A 19,875-nucleotide genomic window follows, 5' to 3' on the forward strand; every position below is an offset into this window, starting at 1 on the left:
CTGTGAAGACGAGCAGGAGAGTGAAACCATGAACAAACATTCTGAGCTGTGAGGCTAAATATGCGCGGAGTGATGACTGAGCGTGTTTGATATCTCCTCATGAGCGATATCAAACCCCGCTGCGGGCGTTTTTAACCCATTCTGAACGGGAACCCATTTTGGTGTTATAGCATCATGTTATGCTTTATAGCTATTGAAAAATAGCAGATCTACAAGCTCATAGCGCGCCACCGAGTGGCACGCTATGAGCTTGTAGGTCTGCTATTTTTTTATTATCGAAGAACGACTGACATTTTTTTAGAATCTGATCTCAGGTCAGAATGGGTTCTAATCAGACCAGTGTGTGTCCATGTGGAAACCTCGTTATGAATCTGATCTCAGGTCAGAATGGGTTAAATCAACATGTCTAGTTCCTAGTCGTCTCTCCAACAGAGACTCACAATGGAGGAGGCCAAGCCAAAACACACACCAGTCATCCCCTTTGATCACGGCGCAATAAAAAATAAATCATGATTATAGGGAGGTCACTTCCCTAATGGGCGAAAGTGCGCCGGGAACGCACCGTTCGCTGGAAAGTCCCTTAACGCAGACATCATGTAGAAATTATGATTCTGAATCAAAAGTATTCCGATCTCTCCTGTAAGTCTGTGCGTTTGTACCTCGATGTGTCTGTGAGTGAACAGCTGTACGATCTCGTACAGCTGTTCTGTTCTGTACAGATCTGCCTGAAAGTAGCCTTCCAGACCCAAACTAAAGAACTGTAGCCTTCCAGACCCAAACTAAAGAACTGTAGCCTTCCAGACCCAAACTAAATAACTGTAGCCTTCCAGACCCAAACTAAAGAACTGTAGCCTTCCAGACCCAAACTAAAGAACTGTAGCCTTCCAGACCCAAACTAAAGAACTGCATTGATGTTGGTACCATTAGGAGAGATAACAGGTCAAAATAACATGTTTTCTCTACATTCTCAAATTGTGTGGAAGTAATGCAGATGTTTAACGACTATTCAACTGTTGAGAGTGGACCAAATGGACCCGCTTGGTTTAATTTTACACTCTCAAGAGTTAAAGATCTATAAGGGTTCATTTGGTTACCAAGTCTCCATCATTTAGCACACTCCCTTTTCTTCACTTGAGCACCTGCCACTCAAAATGTCTTCGCACGCCACTGGAACGGCTCAGCTTGAAGTGGCAGTGACATCACTGCAGTGACATCACGGCAGTGACATCACGGCAGTGACATCACCGCAGTGACATCACGGCAGTGACATCACCGCAGTGACATCACGGCAGTGACATCACCGCAGTGACATCACGGCAGTGACATCACGGCAGTGACATCACGGCAGTGACATCACCGCAGTGACATCACGGCAGTGACATCACGGCAGTGACATCACGGCAGTGACATCACTGCAGTGACATCACGGCAGTGACATCACGGCAGTGACATCACGGCAGTGACATCACCGCAGTGACATCACCGCAGTGACATCACGGCAGTGACATCACCGCAGTGACATCACCACAGTGACATCATGGCAGTGACATCATGGTAGTGACATCATGGTAGTGACATCACGGCAGTGACATCACGGCAGTGACATCACGGCAGTGACATCACGGCAGTGACATCATGGTAGTGACATCACCGCAGTGACATCATGGCAGTGACATCACGGTAGTGACATAATGGTGGTGACATCATGGCAGTGACATCACGGCAGTGACATCATGGTAGTGACATCATGGCAGTGACATCACGGCAGTGACATCATGGTAGTGACATCATGGCAGTGACATCACCGCAGTGACATCACCGCAGTGACATCACCGCAGTGACATCATGGCGCATGCTCAAATGAAATGATATCAGCAATTATTATGAAATGAGTTATATAAACCTGTGTTGTCCGCAGCTTTCTCACCATAAACAACGACTAACAGAGCGAAGAGCAGGAACATAACTTGGGTCTTCATTGTCTGTAAGAATGTAAAACAATGTTAAAAATGGCCTAGGCCTGTTATATAGACAGTGTTTATAATTAACCAATTAACTATAAGAACATTGGACATAATTTAATGTAATTCTCATAAGCAATAGGAAGCCGATATTGAGCTCACCTTGGGCCTTCAGTAGTTTGTGGATGTTCTTTGTCCTTGGAGTGTCGTCTTCAACTGCTCTGAGGTTCTGGATGGTACCTGACCAACTGCTGCTCCTGGATGGTTCTGGATGGTCCCTGACCAACAGCCGCTCCTGGGTTATATAGAGGAACACGGTTGCGACTGCAAATAGCTCTGAGCGATGAAGGCTAACTGCCATTCCATGTCTGTGTACTCTGTGTTGTTTACTGTAGTGTAAATGCCTTGAAGAGGAATGTATACGTTACAATTCAGAACTCACTCCCCACCTGTGAGTGGCTGAATGAATGAAAATATTTTTGAAAAATATTTTTGAAAAATCGAAAAACGACTGACATTTTTAGAATCTGATCTCAGGTCAGAATGGGTTCATCAGACCAGTGTGTGTGTGTCCAGTGGAAACCTCGTATTAATCTGATCTCAGGTCAGAATGGGTTAACAAGAGTCTTGTTGACGCGAACACATAGAAGAACCAGTGTCCTCTCCTCTGCGATTGTCTCTCCTAGTTCTACAGTGTTTCCCTGTGATTTCCCCAGCTTCCACTAGAGGAAAAATATTTTTCAAAAATATTTTTCAAAAATATTTTTCAAAAATATTTTTCAAAAATATTTTTCAAAAATATTTTTCAAAAATATTTTTCAATAGCTAAAAGCATAACATGGGTTCCCGTTCAGAATGGGTTCCCGTTCAGAATGGGTTAATGACGTTTTCATATTTCATCATTCGTGGGCCTTCACCGTAATTATACAATTTAGCAAAGTCTATATGTAGCTGCATTTACACGATTACACGGCAAGCAGCCGCAATTATACTGCGTGAAAAGAGTTGTTAACGGGCAATTATGGGCACTGTATTTTCCCCGTAAACCTCAAGTCTAGCAGCATATACAGTTAATATACAGTTAATTGGGTGTGATGTTACAATTCGGGAGTTTACCGGAGTTTGTTGGAAAGTTTAACGGGAGTTTCCTGTAATTATATTATAATTATACACATCCGTATTCCATGCTTTTTGCTATACAACAGTAAATGGACGAAGGTTTCTACTGTAGTATAAACAGGCTGCAGGCCTTTGTTTAAAACTTCCTATACAATTAAGGATGAAGGATTTCTGTGTGGAGTTTGCATGTTCTCCCCGTGTCCCCTAGGGTAGGTACCCTCACATGTTCTCCCCGTGTCCCCTAGGGTAGGTACCCTCACATGTTCTCCCCGTGTCCCCTAGGGTAGGTACCCTCACATGTTCTCCCCGTGTCCCCTAGGGTAGGTACCCTCACATGTTCTCCCCGTGTCCCCTAGGGTAGGTACCCTCACATGTTCTCCCCGTGTCCCCTAGGGTAGGTACACCCACATGTTCTCCCCGTGTCCCCTAGGGTAGGTACCCTCACATGTTCTCCTCCCCGTGTCCCCTAGGGTAGGTACCCTCACATGTTCTCCCCGTGTCCCCTAGGGTAGGTACCCTCACATGTTCTCCCCGTGTCCCCTAGGGTAGGTACCCTCACATGTTCTCCCCGTGTCCCCTAGGGTAGGTACCCTCACATGTTCTCCTCCCCGTGTCCCCTAGGGTAGGTACCCTCACATGTTCTCCTCCCCGTGTCCCCTAGGGTAGGTACCCTCACATGTTCTCCTCCCCGTGTCCCCTAGGGTAGGTACCCTCACATGTTCTCCTCCCCGTGTCCCCTAGGGTAGGTACCCTCACATGTTCTCCCCGTGTCCCCTAGGGTAGGTACCCTCACATGTTCTCCTCCCCGTGTCCCCTAGGGTAGGTACCCTCACATGTTCTCCCCGTGTCCCCTAGGGTAGGTACCCTCACATGTTCTCCCCGTGTCCCCTAGGGTAGGTACCCTCACATGTTCTCCCCGTGTCCCCTAGGGTAGGTACCCTCACATGTTCTCCCCGTGTCCCCTAGGGTAGGTACCCTCACATGTTCTCCCCGTGTCCCCTAGGGTAGGTACCCTCACATGTTCTCCTCCCCGTGTCCCCTAGGGTAGATACCCTCGCAAAAAACATGCAGTAATCCTGGTCACTAAACTGCCTCCCCCTGGCCAGCCGGGGCGCCTGATGGAGGGGAAAGGAACTGGTTGGAATAACGTGTTCCTTCCACGCGCTACGTCCAACCAGGGAAACTCCCCCCTGTCAGGTGTAAAGGAGCAACTTGGACACTCAGGCATGAAGGAAGCATGAGTTCAAGTCCGTTGCTCTCCCCTTGTCCCCCATATATGGGGACTAGGTTGGTCTCCCCTTGTCCCCCATATATGGGGACTAGGTTGGTGGAGGGTGTGTAGAGCCCAGGATCACATTATATGATTGAGACAGGGGTGAGAAATGGGTTACAAAATCGTGGGATAAAAAATATATTAACAATTAAGGATGAAGATTCTCAACAGAGAAGCAAAATCAGCAATATCTACAGCCTCGTGTCTCGTTTCAGTATTCAGGACTCCATTTACTGAAGATGACGGACAGAAACACCACGACCGTCGCCAGGTAGAAAATGAAGAACGCTCGGTTGATTCTGGTGGCCATTCTGCTCCAGTAACCTCCAGGCCTGCCTCCATCTTCCTCGCTCTTGAGGAACGAACGCAGGTTCTTCTCCAGATCTCTCAGCTGGTCCAGGATCACCTGGAATCCATGAGATTCCCCTTTGAGATCGCTGTCCTGAAACACACATGATAAGGCCATTCAGGACGGGAACCCCTTGTGGTGATCTACAAGCTGAAAATGCGTCATGCTGCGACACGTTTTGAGCTTGTAGATCAGCTATATTTGCTATTATTTGAATAATATCTTAATAATAATATCTGAATTATCTGAATTATTTCTTGTCATTTTTGCATTGCAATCCTGAAAAATTATTTAATTTCAAATGCATTTAGTTATAGAGTTATGTTAACTTTGCAAACTAAATCCAAATATATTGGACACAAAAAAAGACAATAACAGACTGAAGTAATTAAAGTGGGTCATGTTTGGAATTGTAACAGCTGAAATCAATAATGTATCAGTATTCACTGTATTCTGATATTAACCTGAGGGCCGCATTAAGTGAAGGTGGGGGCCGCATGTGGCCCCCGGGCCGCCAGTTGCCCACGTATGATAGCATTCGGAGATTGAGGGAGATACAGTAGTTACGCGCAACTACATACATGGTGTCATGAATATGGTGAGATCATCATGCTAACCTCTTGGGACACTCTCCTCCATCAGGGACACATTGTGCAGCTCATGCATGGTCTCTCCTCCATCAGGGACACATTGTGCAGCTCATGCAGGTCTCTCCTTCATCAGGGACACATTGTGCAGCTCATGCATGGTCTCTCCTCCATCAGGGACACATTGTGCAGCTCATGGTCTCTCCTTCATCAGGGACACATTGTGCAGCTCATGCCTGGTCTCTCCTTCATCAGGGACACATTGTGCAGCTCATGGTCTCTCCTTCATCAGGGACACATTCTGCAGCTCATGGTCTCTCCTTCATCAGGGACACATTGTGCAGCTCATGCATGGTCTCTCCTTCATCAGGGACACATTGTGCAGCTCATGGTCTCTCCTCCATCAGGGACACATTCTGCAGCTCATGCATGGTCTCTCCTTCATCAGGGACACATTGTGCAGCTCATGGTCTCTCCTTCATCAGGGACACATTGTGCAGCTCATGCATGGTCTCTCCTTCATCAGGGACACATTGTGCAGCTCATGGTCTCTCCTCCATCAGGGACACATTCTGCAGCTCATGCATGGCCTCTCCTCCATCAGGGACACATTGTGCAGCTCATGCCTGGTCTCTCCTCCATCAGGGACACATTGTGCAGCTCATGCCTGGTCTCTCCTTCATCAGGGACACATTGTGCAGCTCATGCCTGGTCTCTCCTTCATCAGGGACACATTGTGCAGCTCATGCCTGGTCTCTCCTTCATCAGGGACACATTGTGCAGCTCATGGTCTCTCCTTCATCAGGGACACATTCTGTAGCTCATGCATGGCCTCTCCTCCATCAGGGACACATTGTGCAGCTCATGCCTGGTCTCTCCTCCATCAGGGACACATTGTGCAGCTCATGCCTGGTCTCTCCTTCATCAGGGACACATTGTGCAGCTCATGCCTGGTCTCTCCTCCATCAGGGACACATTGTGCAGCTCATGCCTGGTCTCTCCTTCATCAGGGACACATTGTGCAGCTCATGGTCTCTCCTTCATCAGGGACACATTCTGCAGCTCATGCCTGGTCTCTCCTTCATCAGGGACACATTGTGCAGCTCATGCCTGGTCTCTCCTTCATCAGGGACACATTGTGCAGCTCATGCCTGGTCTCTCCTTCATCAGGGACACATTGTGCAGCTCATGGTCTCTCCTTCATCAGGGACACATTCTGCAGCTCATGCATGGCCTCTCCTTCATCAGGGACACATTCTGCAGCTCATGCATGGCCTCTCCTTCATCAGGGACACATTCTGCAGCTCATGCAGGTCTCTCCTCCATCAGGGACATTGTAAAAGCAGCTCATGGATGGTCTCTCCTTCATCAGGGACACATTCTGCAGCTCATGCAGGTCTCTCCTCCATCAGGGACACATTGTGCAGCTCATGCCTGGTCTCTCCTTCATCAGGGACACATTGTGCAGCTCATGGTCTCTCCTTCATCAGGGACACATTGTGCAGCTCATGGTCTCTCCTTCATCAGGGACACATTCTGCAGCTCATCATGGTCTCTCCTTCATCAGGGACACATTCTGCAGCTCATGCCTGGTCTCTCCTCCATCAGGGACACATTGTGCAGCTCATGCATGGTCTCTCCTTCATCAGGGACACATTCTGCAGCTCATCCATGGTCTCTCCTTCATCAGGGACACATTGTGCAGCTCATGGTCTCTCCTTCATCAGGGACACATTGTGCAGCTCATGGTCTCTCCTCCATCAGGGACACATTGTGCAGCTCATGGTCTCTCCTCCATCAGGGACACATTGTGCAGCTCATGGTCTCTCCTCCATCAGGGACACATTGTGCAGCTCATGCATGGTATCTCCTTCATCAGGGACACATTGTGCAGCTCATGCATGGTCTCTCCTCCATCAGGGACACATTGTGCAGCTCATCATGGTCTCTCCTCCATCAGGGACACATTCTGCAGCTCATGCATGGTCTCTCCTCCATCAGGGACACATTGTGCAGCTCATGCATGGTCTCTCCTTCATCAGGGACACATTGTGCAGCTCATCCATGGTCTCTCCTTCATCAGGGACACATTCTGCAGCTCATGCATGGTCTCTCCTTCATCAGGGACACATTCTGCAGCTCATGCCTGGTCTCTCCTTCATCAGGGACACATTCTGCAGCTCATGCATGGTCTCTCCTCCATCAGGGACACATTGTGCAGCTCATGCATGGTCTCTCCTCCATCAGGGACACATTGTGCAGCTCATGGTCTCTCCTTCATCAGGGACACATTGTGCAGCTCATGCATGGTCTCTCCTCCATCAGGGACACATTCTGCAGCTCATGCATGGTCTCTCCTCCATCAGGGACACATTGTGCAGCTCATGCATGGTCTCTCCTTCATCAGGGACACATTCTGCAGCTCATGCATGGTCTCTCCTTCATCAGGGACACATTGTGCAGCTCATGCATGGTCTCTCCTTCATCAGGGACACATTCTGCAGCTCATGCATGGTCTCTCCTCCATCAGGGACACATTCTGCAGCTCATGGTCTCTCCTCCATCAGGGACACATTCTGCAGCTCATGCATGGCCTCTCCTTCATCAGGGACACATTGTGCAGCTCATGGTCTCTCCTTCATCAGGGACACATTGTGCAGCTCATGGTCTCTCCTTCATCAGGGACACATTCTGCAGCTCATGCATGGCCTCTCCTTCATCAGGGACACATTGTGCAGCTCATGCATGGTCTCTCCTTCATCAGGGACACATTCTGCAGCTCATGGTCTCTCCTCCATCAGGGACACATTGTGCAGCTCATGGTCTCTCCTTCATCAGGGACACATTGTGCAGCTCATGCATGGTCTCTCCTTCATCAGGGACACATTGTGCAGCTCATGGTCTCTCCTTCATCAGGGACACATTGTGCAGCTCATGGTCTCTCCTTCATCAGGGACACATTGTGCAGCTCATGGCCTCTCCTTCATCAGGGACACATTGTGCAGCTCATGCATGGTCTCTCCTCCATCAGGGACACATTGTGCAGCTCATGCATGGCCTCTCCTTCATCAGGGACACATTGTGCAGCTCATGCATGGTCTCTCCTTCATCAGGGACACATTGTGCAGCTCATGGTCTCTCCTTCATCAGGGACACATTGTGCAGCTCATGGTCTCTCCTCCATCAGGGACACATTGTGCAGCTCATGGTCTCTCCTCCATCAGGGACACATTGTGCAGCTCATGCATGGTCTCTCCATCAGGGACACATTGTGCAGCTCATGGTCTCTCCTTCATCAGGGACACATTGTGCAGCTCATGGTCTCTCCTTCATCAGGGACACATTGTGCAGCTCATGCATGGTCTCTCCTCCATCAGGGACACATTGTGCAGCTCATGGTCTCTCCTCCATCAGGGACACATTCTGCAGCTCATGCATGGTCTCTCCTCCATCAGGGACACATTGTGCAGCTCATGCATGGTCTCTCCTTCATCAGGGACACATTGTGCAGCTCATCCATGGTCTCTCCTTCATCAGGGACACATTCTGCAGCTCATGCATGGTCTCTCCTTCATCAGGGACACATTCTGCAGCTCATGCCTGGTCTCTCCTTCATCAGGGACACATTCTGCAGCTCATGCATGGTCTCTCCTCCATCAGGGACACATTCTGCAGCTCATCCATGGTCTCTCCTCCATCAGGGACACATTAATAATAATAATAATAATAATAAAACTTTATTTGTATAGCACCTTTCATGACATCAAATGCAGCTCAAAGTGCTTTACAGAACAATGGAGAATAAAATAAAAGCAAAGCATAAAAGAAAAGCAAGGCAACGACATTAAAAAACAAGCAGTAATGCAATACAGTGAGGACATGAATAACACAAAATATAAGATCACTTAAAGGCAATGTTGTAGAAGTGGGTCTTGAGCTGAGCTTTAAAAATGTCTACAGAGGCTGCCTGACGAAGGTACAGAGGGAGCTTGTTCCATGCCGATGGCCCGTAGAAGCAAAAAGCTGCTTCCCCGTATTTTTTAGTTGCCATTTTTTTAGGCAAAGCGAGCAGGCCAGCAGTGGAAGACCTTAGCGAGCGGTTTGGGACATATTTAGGCAAGCAGTCATGTAGGTAGGAAGGTGCGAGACCATTGAGGGCTTTATAGACAAGTAAAATAATTTTAAAATCAATCCTAAAAACAACCGGAAGCCAGTGCAGTGATGCCAAAACTGGAGTAATATGTTCTCTCATCTTAGTTCTAGTTAAAACTCTGGCTGCTGCATTTTGGACAAGTTGTAATCTGTCAGTTGTTTTCTTAGGCAGTCCTGAAAAAAGTGCATTGCAGTAATCAAGCCGAGAGAAAACAAAGGCGTGGATTAGCGTTTTTGCATCGTCCAAGGACACATAGGCTCTGATTCGTGCAATATTTCTAAGGTGAAAAAAGGCAATCTTGGTAACATGATTAATGTGTGAATTAAAATTCAATTCGGAATCAATAATAACCCCCAGGTTCTTTACTGTACTGTTACTGTCTACAGTCAGGTTGCCAAGTCTGCTTAATATTGATTCTTTCTGCTCACTAGAGCCGATTATGAGAACTTCTGTCTTGTCCTCATTTAGCTTGAGAAAGTTCTCACTCATCCAGCATTTGATGCTAGACAGACAGGTAAGCAGCGGGTCTAAAGCACAGGGATCATCTGGAGCCACAGATAGATATAATTGGGTATCATCAGCATAGAAATGAAAATTGACTCCGTGATTGGCAATGAGTTCGCCCAGTGGCAGTATGTACAAGGAGAAAAGCAGAGGGCCAAGAATCGAGCCCTGTGGAATACCAGAACTGATGTCGTGTTTGTCTGAGTCAAACTCGGCTAGATTGACAAAGTAACTTCTGTTTGATAGGTAGGAGGAAAACCAGGACAGGGCCGTACCAGACAGGCCTATCCAGTGCTCCAGACGCTGTATTAAAATTGAGTGATCAATCGTGTCAAATGCAGCCGTTAAATCTAGAAGTAAGAGAACGGATACATGTTTCTTGTCAGCAGACACCCTCAGATCATTCATTACTTTTACAAGTGCTGTTTCTGTGCTGTGGCCTTTCCTAAAGCCAGATTGGAATTTGTTGTGTACATTATTGTTCTGTAGAAACACATCCAATTGATGAAAGATACATTTTTCTAAAACCTTGCCCAGAAAGGGTAGATTTGAAATGGGTCGATAGTTACCCAAAACAGAGGGATCAAGATTGTGTTTCTTGAGAAGGGGCTTAACTACAGCAGTCTTCAGTGAGTCTGGGAAGACGCCTGATTGTAGAGAGCTGTTTACAATTTTTAGGATATCTCCAATCACACTGTCTAAGACTTCTTTGAGAAAGTTGGTGGGAATTGTATCTAATGAACAGGAGGATGATGTCATCTGTGATATAGTTTTGCGGAGTTCGTCTTCCTCAATTTCGCAGAACGATGATAGGCTCCCCCTGGAGAGATCTACCCTGGGACCATTTGCTGCTGTTTGACGGTTTGCGCTAGCAGCAGCACCATTCATAATATCGGCTCTAATGTTTGAAATTTTGTTGTCAAAAAAGCATGCAAACTCATTACACTTAGCTTTAGAGGCCGGGAATGACTGCTTGTAGGACTGGGGGGGGTTTAAAAGTCGATCAATGGTAGAGAATAGGACTCTAGCATTTTTCTTGTTCTCGTTAATAATGCCAGAGAAATATGCCTGCCTTGCTAAACGCAAGGCTTTGTTATAGGCGACTGTTGACTTTTTAAGAATCTCTAGGTGGATGGTGAGTTTGTTTTTTCTCCAAGCTCGCTCAGCTCTTCGACATTCTTGCTTCAGTGAGCGTGAAAGCTCATTTATCCAGGGTGTTACTCTGGTATTATGTTTCTTTTTTGTTTTCAAGGGAGCCACTATATCAAGAGCTGACTCTAGTTTAAGATTAAAAATTTGAACCATATCATTCACTGGGGGGGTATCGGGCAATGGGGGACCCAGGTGACGAGAGAACTCGTTGGCAGCAGAAGAGCTAAAAAAACGCTTTTTTATGGTAAATTCAGTGATGTTTTTCTCTAGATCAGAGACAGTCATATTAAAACACAGCAGAAAGTGGTCTGACAGCTCGGGCCTTTCAATAGTCCTTTCCACAGTGATGTTCAGCCCTCTAGAAATCACCAGGTCCAGAGTGTGCCCATGTTTATGTGTAGGCCCAACAACATGTTGGATAAAATCAAAGGAGTGCAATAACTCTAGGAAACCCATAGCCATAGCATCTGTAGCATCATCCAGGTGAAGATTAAGATCACCTGAGATAAGAGTTCTGTCATAGTTAGTGGAGCAGATAGATAGAAGTTCTGATATTTCTGTTAGAAATATTGCTGCAGCTCATGGTCTCTCCTCCATCAGGGACACATTGTGCAGCTCATGCATGGTCTCTCCTCCATCAGGGACACATTCTGCAGCTCATGCATGGTCTCTCCTCCATCAGGGACACATTGTGCAGCTCATGCATGGTCTCTCCTTCATCAGGGACACATTGTGCAGCTCATGCATGGTCTCTCCTTCATCAGGGACACATTCTGCAGCTCATGATGGTCTCTCCTTCATCAGGGACACATTCTGCAGCTCATGCATGGTCTCTCCTTCACCAGGGACACATTCTGCAGCTCATGCATGGTCTCTCCTCCATCAGGACACATTGTGCAGCTCATGCATGGTCTCTCCTTCATCAGGGACACATTGTGCAGCTCATGCATGGTCTCTCCTTCATCAGGGACACATTCTGCAGCTCATGCATGGTCTCTCCTTCACCAGGGACACATGCTGCAGCTCATGCATGGTCTCTCCTCCATCAGGGACACATTCTGCAGCTCATGCATGGTCTCTCCTTCATCAGGACACATTGTGCAGCTCATCATGGTCTCTCCTTCATCAGGGACACATTCTGCAGCTCATGCATGGTCTCTCCTTCACCAGGGACACATTCTGCAGCTCATCATGGTCTCTCCTTCATCAGGGACACATTCTGCAGCTCATGCATGGTCTCTCCTCCATCAGGGACACATTCTGCAGCTCATGGTCTCTCCTCCATCAGGGACACATTCTGCAGCTCATGGTCTCTCCTTCATCAGGGACACATTGTGCAGCTCATGGTCTCTCCTTCATCAGGGACACATTCTGCAGCTCATGCATGGTCTCTCCTTCATCAGGGACACATTGTGTAGCTCATGGTCTCTCCTCCATCAGGGACACATTCTGCAGCTCATGCATGGTCTCTCCTCCATCAGGGACACATTGTGCAGCTCATGCATGGTCTCTCCTTCATCAGGGACACATTGTGCAGCTCATGGTCTCTCCTTCATCAGGGACACATTCTGCAGCTCATGGTCTCTCCTTCATCAGGGACACATTGTGTAGCTCATGCATGGCCTCTCCTTCATCAGGGACACATTGTGCAGCTCATGCATGGTCTCTCCTTCATCAGGGACACATTGTGCAGCTCATGGTCTCTCCTTCATCAGGGACACATTGTGCAGCTCATGGTCTCTCCTTCATCAGGGACACATTGTGCAGCTCATGGTCTCTCCTTCATCAGGGACACATTGTGCAGCTCATGCATGGCCTCTCCTTCATCAGGGACACATTGTGCAGCTCATGCATGGCCTCTCCTTCATCAGGGACACATTGTGCAGCTCATGCATGGTCTCTCCTTCATCAGGGACACATTGTGCAGCTCATGCATGGTCTCTCCTCCATCAGGGACACATTGTGCAGCTCATGGTCTCTCCTTCATCAGGGACACATTCTGCAGCTCATGCATGGTCTCTCCTTCATCAGGGACACATTGTGCAGCTCATGCATGGCCTCTCCTTCATCAGGGACACATTCTGCAGCTCATGCATGGTCTCTCCTTCATCAGGGACACATTGTGCAGCTCATGCATGGTCTCTCCTCCATCAGGACACATTGTGCAGCTCATGCATGGTCTCTCCTTCATCAGGGACACATTGTGCAGCTCATGCAGGTCTCTCCTTCATCAGGGACACATTCTGCAGCTCATGCATGGTCTCTCCTTCATCAGGGACACATTGTGCAGCTCATGCATGGCCTCTCCTTCATCAGGGACACATTCTGCAGCTCATGCATGGTCTCTCCTTCATCAGGGACACATTGTGCAGCTCATGCATGGTCTCTCCTTCATCAGGGACACATTCTGCAGCTCATCATAGTCTCTCCTTCATCAGGGACACATTCTGCAGCTCATGCATGGTCTCTCCTTCATCAGGGACACATTGTGCAGCTCATGCATGGCCTCTCCTTCATCAGGGACACATTCTGCAGCTCATGCATGGTCTCTCCTTCATCAGGGACACATTGTGCAGCTCATGCATGGCCTCTCCTTCATCAGGGACACATTCTGCAGCTCATGCATGGTCTCTCCTTCATCAGGGACACATTCTGCAGCTCATGCATGGTCTCTCCTTCATCAGGGACACATTGTGCAGCTCATGCATGGTCTCTCCTTCATCAGGGACACATTGTGCAGCTCATGCATGGTCTCTCCTTCATCAGGGACACATTCTGCAGCTCATCATGGTCTCTCCTCCATCAGGGACACATTGTGCAGCTCATGCATGGTCTCTCCTCCATCAGGGACACATTCTGCAGCTCATGCATGGTCTCTCCTTCATCAGGGACATTGTAAAAGCACAGACCCTTGCTTCTCTTCTCTAGAACGACACATACAGTACAGAGGACTGACGATTCATTCACATTCTGACCTGAGATCAGATTCATACGAGGTTTCCACTGGACACACACTGGTCTGATTATAACCCATTCTGACCTGAGATCAGATTCTAAAAAATGTCAGTCGTTCTTCGATTTTTCAAAAAATAGCAGACCTACAAGCTCGTATCGCGCCACTCGGTGGCGCGCTACGAGCTTGTAGATCTGCTATTTTTCAATAGCTAAAGCATGACATGATGCTAACACCAAAATGGGTTCCCGTTAACCCATTAACCCATCATACGACTCTAGGTTCCCAACTTGCGTTGTTGCCCAAATAGGGCCGGTAAAAAGTGACTGCACACAAATGTTGTGGGGGGGGGGGGGGGGGGGGTTCCAGACCCACAGGACCACAGCCCGGGGGTTCCGGCCCGGTTCCGGCGAGCCGCCCCATCCGAAACGGTTGAGAAATGACAGAGCTATACCGTGTGGGGTTTCCTCTACTGTACCCTCTACTGTGCTGCAACGGTACTGTACTGTACTGTACAGTACAGTACAGTACAGTACAGTACAGTACAGTACAGTACAGTACAGTACAGTACAGTACAGTACTGTACAGTACTGTACAGTACAGTACAGTACAGTACAGTACAGTACAGTACAGTACAGTACAGTACAGTACAGTACAGTACAGTACAGTACAGTACAGTACAGTACTGTACTGTACTGTACTGTACTGGCACACCCGAAATCATCTTATATACAGTTAATATGTGCGTGTGTGTTCGTGTGTTAGGTTGCACACAGGTGGTGAAAAACAACCATGCTATTTTCATGTTCATACCCACCCACCCACCCATGTATATAATCTAGGGCTGTCAATCGATTAAAATATTGAATCTGATTAATCGCATGATTGTCCATAGTTAACTGTGATTAATCGCGAATTAATCGCATATTTTTTATCCGTTCTAAATATACCTTAAATCAGTGGTTTTCAAGATTTTTCATATCAAGGCCCATTATTTATTCTGCATTTGAGCCACGGAACCACCATTTGATGACATTTAGCCTTCCAGACCCAAACTAAAGAACTGTATTGATGTTGGCCAATGGTACCATTACGAGAGATAACAGGCCATGTTGATCAAAATAACATGTTTTCTAATTGTGTAGACTTATATTAACTTAAGTAATGCAGCTGTTTAACAATTATTCAACTCTTCAGTGTAAAATTGCCATGCATCTCTCAACCATTCTGTCAAACTTCACAGTGCGTTAATCGTGCGTTAAAAAAAATAGTGCCGTTAAAAGGATTGTGAGTTAACTAGTTAATAGTGCGTTAACTTTGACAGCCCTATTATAATCATTATAATGACACGATTTAGATGCATGTATAAAGTTCTATGTGGATTCAGAAACGCCGCAGTCACGGGTATACGTATAGGTTTGTTATATAACGTCTCACCTTTGGTCTCGTCCTCCTTCTCGTTGTGGTCTTTGTCCGTCTCCGTCTTCTGGGAGTCTTTGTCCAGCAGAAACGTCACCACGATCGTCTCCAAGAGACTCAGCAGCATCAGAGAAAAGGTTCCCATGCAGTACATCGCTGTGAGCCAGACACAGGTTGACAAAAAGGTGAGTCGCTGTCTTAGGGCACAAACCATTTTGACCCGAGATCAGATTCTAAAAATGTCTTCTACATCCTGACAGTTTTCTGAAAAAGCCATGTTTCTATGTCAGTCGTTCTTTCGACTTTTCAAAAATAGCAGACCTACAAGCTCGTAGCTTTATTCTTCAAACACAGTTCTTATAGGCGATCTAAAATCCCCCCCTATGGGGATTACAATGCAAATAAAAAGTATATGAACCCGTGGATTTTCGCCCTCTACCGATATTGACGTCTGCTCTGTTGGACAATTAAGTGACTCCAATTGGTTTAACTTTTTCTGTGACACTCCTAGCAGCATTGTTATCGTCTGGCTTTCCTGATAATCACCTTTCCAATATTGTTAATAATAGCCCTACAATGTCTGATCTTACATTCGTTTATTCCAAATAATACAGCCATAGATCGGTGCGACAGCACAGTTGCACCCAGTAATTAATGAAGTCATAATCTCTCACTATATGACTTCTAAAATACATTAAATAAAAACGTGTCGCATGAGCGTTACCAGTGACGTAGACTCTGTGGGGGCCGGGGGGCCAGGGGCCCCCGTGAGGATTTTCGGGGAATTGCACCCAAACGCACTGAAGACACTGTCCAACACCGCCCTCCGCTGGCTAAGGAGGATTATGAAAACAATTAGTTCCTGGGCGTTGTACCTATGATGGGCATCCTGTTGGAGGTGGCGGGCAGGATGTCGTTGAGAATGAGCTGTAAGACGGTGACGGCCAGCAGCACGGTGATCTTGAAGCTCAGCTTCTCTCCGCCGCCGTCCGGGATCAGGAAAGACGACATGTCTAGACACAGGAAGAACAGGACGGGCAACAGGAAGTTGACAATGTAGAGGACGGCCTTCCACTTCACGGTGACCTATAGGAGGAGACGTTAGGAAGTTAGGAGGTCAGACTAGAGACGGTTCAGAAATGCAACGGCATTAACCCATTCTAGACGGGAAGCATTATGTTATACTTTAGCTATTGAAAAATAGCAGATCTACAAGCTTGTAGGTCTGCTATTTTTGAAAGATCTTTGCTTCTAGGGAGGTTCCTGGAACAACATATTTTCAGATGGGGGTTCGGCGACCAATTACATATTATTAAATTAAAAAAAAAGTATGAATAATTCCCCACGGTGTAGACGATCTGCTGGTTCTGGTAGGGGGTCTCGGCGACCTTGACGAAGGTGAAGTTGTCAAAGTCCCACTCGTACTCGCCCCACATCACGCTCATGGACCTGAACCGGGTCTTGTTGGTGTCGTAGGTGGTTCTGAGCTCCAGTTCCCTGGCTGGTTCAAAGAAACAGGAAGAGACACAAGAGGTGATCCATCATTTGGCCCCCCACCTATACTGCACGCACGCACACACGCATGCATGCACACACACACGCGCACGCACTCACACTCGCACTCGCACTCACACTCACACACAAGTTAACCTCGCCTCACCAGGCTTTCCACCGCCTCGGAGGACAGCCTGGTCTCTGTTTCAAAAGTCTGTATGATCCTGTCGGCAGCGGATGATATCATTACGTCATGTTGTAGTCATTGTTTTGTAGTCATCAGGATGATATCGTTACGTCATGTTGTAGTATTGTTTTGTAGTCATCAGGATGACATCGTTACGTCATGTTGTAGTATTGTTTTGTAGTCATCAGGATGATATCGTTACGTCATGTTCTAGTATTGTTTTGTAGTCATCAGGATGATAGCGTTACATCATGTTGTAGTATTGTTTTGTAGTCATCAGGATGATATCATTACGTCATGTTGTAGTATTGTTTTGTAGTCATCAGGATGATATCATTACTTCATGTTGTAGTATTGTTTTGTAGTCATCAGGATGATATCATTACGTCATGTTGTAGTATTGTTTTGTAGTCATCGGGATGATATCGTTACGTCATGTTGTAGTATTGTTTTGTAGTCATCAGGATGATATCATTACTTCATGTTGTAGTATTGTTTTGTAGTCATCAGGATGATATCGTTACGTCATGTTGTAGTATTGTTTTGTAGTCATCAGGATGATATCATTACGTCATGTTGTAGTATTGTTTTGTAGTCGACAGGCAGGAACAACAGGCGGCGGCAACTTCCTTTTCCCTCTCAATAAAAGCTCTCGTAGCCTGTAACTTTTATTGAGAAAAATCGGTTTGAGGGAAAAGGAAGTTGCCGCCTGTTGTTCCTGCCTGTCGACTACAAAACAATACTACAACATGACGTAACGATATCATCCGCTCCCGAAAGGATCATATACCCTAAATGAAATGGTGCCCAGACTACACACAAGTAGTCGTCTCCCTCACCTCTGTATATCCCAGAGGAGAAGGTCAGGTTGCAGGACTGCGTGTCGAAGGGGAACTTGTAGACGTTCATCCTGCAGGTGCTGACGACCATCTCCTCGTTCCTGACCAGGACTTGTCCAGTAGATTTGACGTGAACGTAGGGGCTCCGTGCATTCTCGTCCTCCAACCTGGAGCGGACACACACCAGTGGCGTGCACAGACATTTAGAGGGGCAGGGACAGTGGCGTGCACAGACATTTAGAGGGGCAGGGACAGTGGCGTGCACAGACATTTAGGACAGTGGCGTGCACAGACATTTAGAGGGGCAGGACAGTGGCGTGCACAGACATTTAGAGGGGCAGGACAGTGGCGTGCACAGACATTTAGAGGGCCAGGACAGTGGCGTGCACAGACATTTAGAGGGGCAGGACAGTGGCGTGCACAGACATTTAGAGGGGCAGGACAGTGGCGTGCACAGACATTTAGAGGGGCAGGACAGTGGCGTGCACAGACATTTAGAGGGGCAGGACAGTGGCGTGCACAGACATTTAGAGGGGCAGGACAGTGGCGTGCACAGACATTTAGAGGGGCAGGACAGTGGCGTGCACAGACGTTTAGAGGGGCAGGGACAGTGGCATGCACAGACATTTAGAGGGGCAGGACAGTGGCGTGCACAGACATTTAGAGGGGCAGGACAGAGTGGCGTGCACAGACATTTAGAGGGGCAGGGACAGTGGCGTGCACAGACATTTAGAGGGGCAGGACAGTGGCATGCACAGACATTTAGAGGGGCAGGACAGTGGCATGCACAGACATTTAGAGGGGCAGGACAGTGGCGTGCACAGACATTTAGAGGGGCAGGACAGTGGCGTGCACAGACATTTAGAGGGGCAGGACAGTGGCGTGCACAGACATTTAGAGGGGCAGGACAGTGGCGTGCACAGACATTTAGAGGGGCAGGGACAGTGGCGTGCACAGACATTTAGAGGGGCAGGACAGTGGCATGCACAGACATTTAGAGGGGCAGGACAGGGGCGTGCACAGACATTTAGAGGGGCAGGACAGTGGCATGCACAGACATTTAGAGGGGCAGGACAGTGGCGTGCACAGACATTTAGAGGGGCAGGACAGTGGCGTGCACAGACATTTAGAGGGCCAGGACAGTGGCGTGCACAGACGTTTAGAGGGGCAGGGACAGTGGCGTGCACAGACATTTAGAGGGGGCAGGACAGTGGCGTGCACAGACATTTAGAGGGGCAGGACAGTGGCATGCACAGACATTTAGAGGGGCAGGACAGTGGCGTGCACAGACATTTAGAGGGGCAGGACAGTGGCGTGCACAGACATTTAGAGGGGCAGGACAGTGGCGTGCACAGACATTTAGAGGGGGCAGGACAGTGGCGTGCAGACATTTAGAGGGGCAGGACAGTGGCGTGCACAGACATTTAGAGGGGCAGGACAAGGGCGTGCACAGACATTTAGAGGGGCAGGACAGTGGCGTGCACAGACATTTAGAGGGGCAGGACAGTGGCGTGCACAGACATTTAGAGGGGCAGGACAGTGGCGTGCACAGACATTTAGAGGGGCAGGACAGTGGCGTGCACAGACATTTAGAGAGGCAGGACAGTGGCGTGCACAGACATTTAGAGGGGCAGGACAGAGTGGCGTGCACAGACATTTAGAGGGGGCAGGACAGTGGCGTGCAGACATTTAGAGGGGCAGGACAGTGGCGTGCACAGACATTTAGAGGGGCAGGACAAGGGCGTGCACAGACATTTAGAGGGGTAGGACAAGGGCGTGCACAGACATTTAGAGGGGCAGGACAGTGGCGTGCACAGACATTTAGAGGGGCAGGACAGTGGCGTGCACAGACATTTAGAGGGGCAGGGACAGTGGCGTGCACAGA

At 47.9% G+C, this 19,875-nt stretch overlaps 1 protein-coding gene across 2 annotated transcripts in view; it reads right to left on the minus strand.

Annotated features, from left to right (window-relative positions):
* The window catches only part of LOC310874148 (5-hydroxytryptamine receptor 3A-like), a 29,603-nt gene extending 27,625 nt beyond the window's left edge, over positions 1–1,978 (minus strand). For both annotated transcript variants that reach the window (XM_083786834.1, XM_083786833.1), the window contains exon 1: positions 1,904–1,978. In XM_083786834.1, coding sequence (XP_083642960.1) covers positions 1,904–1,964 — 61 coding nt within the window. In that variant the 5' untranslated portion in view covers positions 1,965–1,978. The remainder of the gene's footprint in view (positions 1–1,903) is intronic.
* Positions 1,979–19,875: the final 17,897 nt, after the last annotated feature.

This window comes from Protomyctophum parallelum, assembly GCF_964188405.1.
Source record: "Protomyctophum parallelum genome assembly, chromosome: 17".
NCBI classification, from domain to species: Eukaryota; Metazoa; Chordata; class Actinopteri; order Myctophiformes; family Myctophidae; genus Protomyctophum; species Protomyctophum parallelum.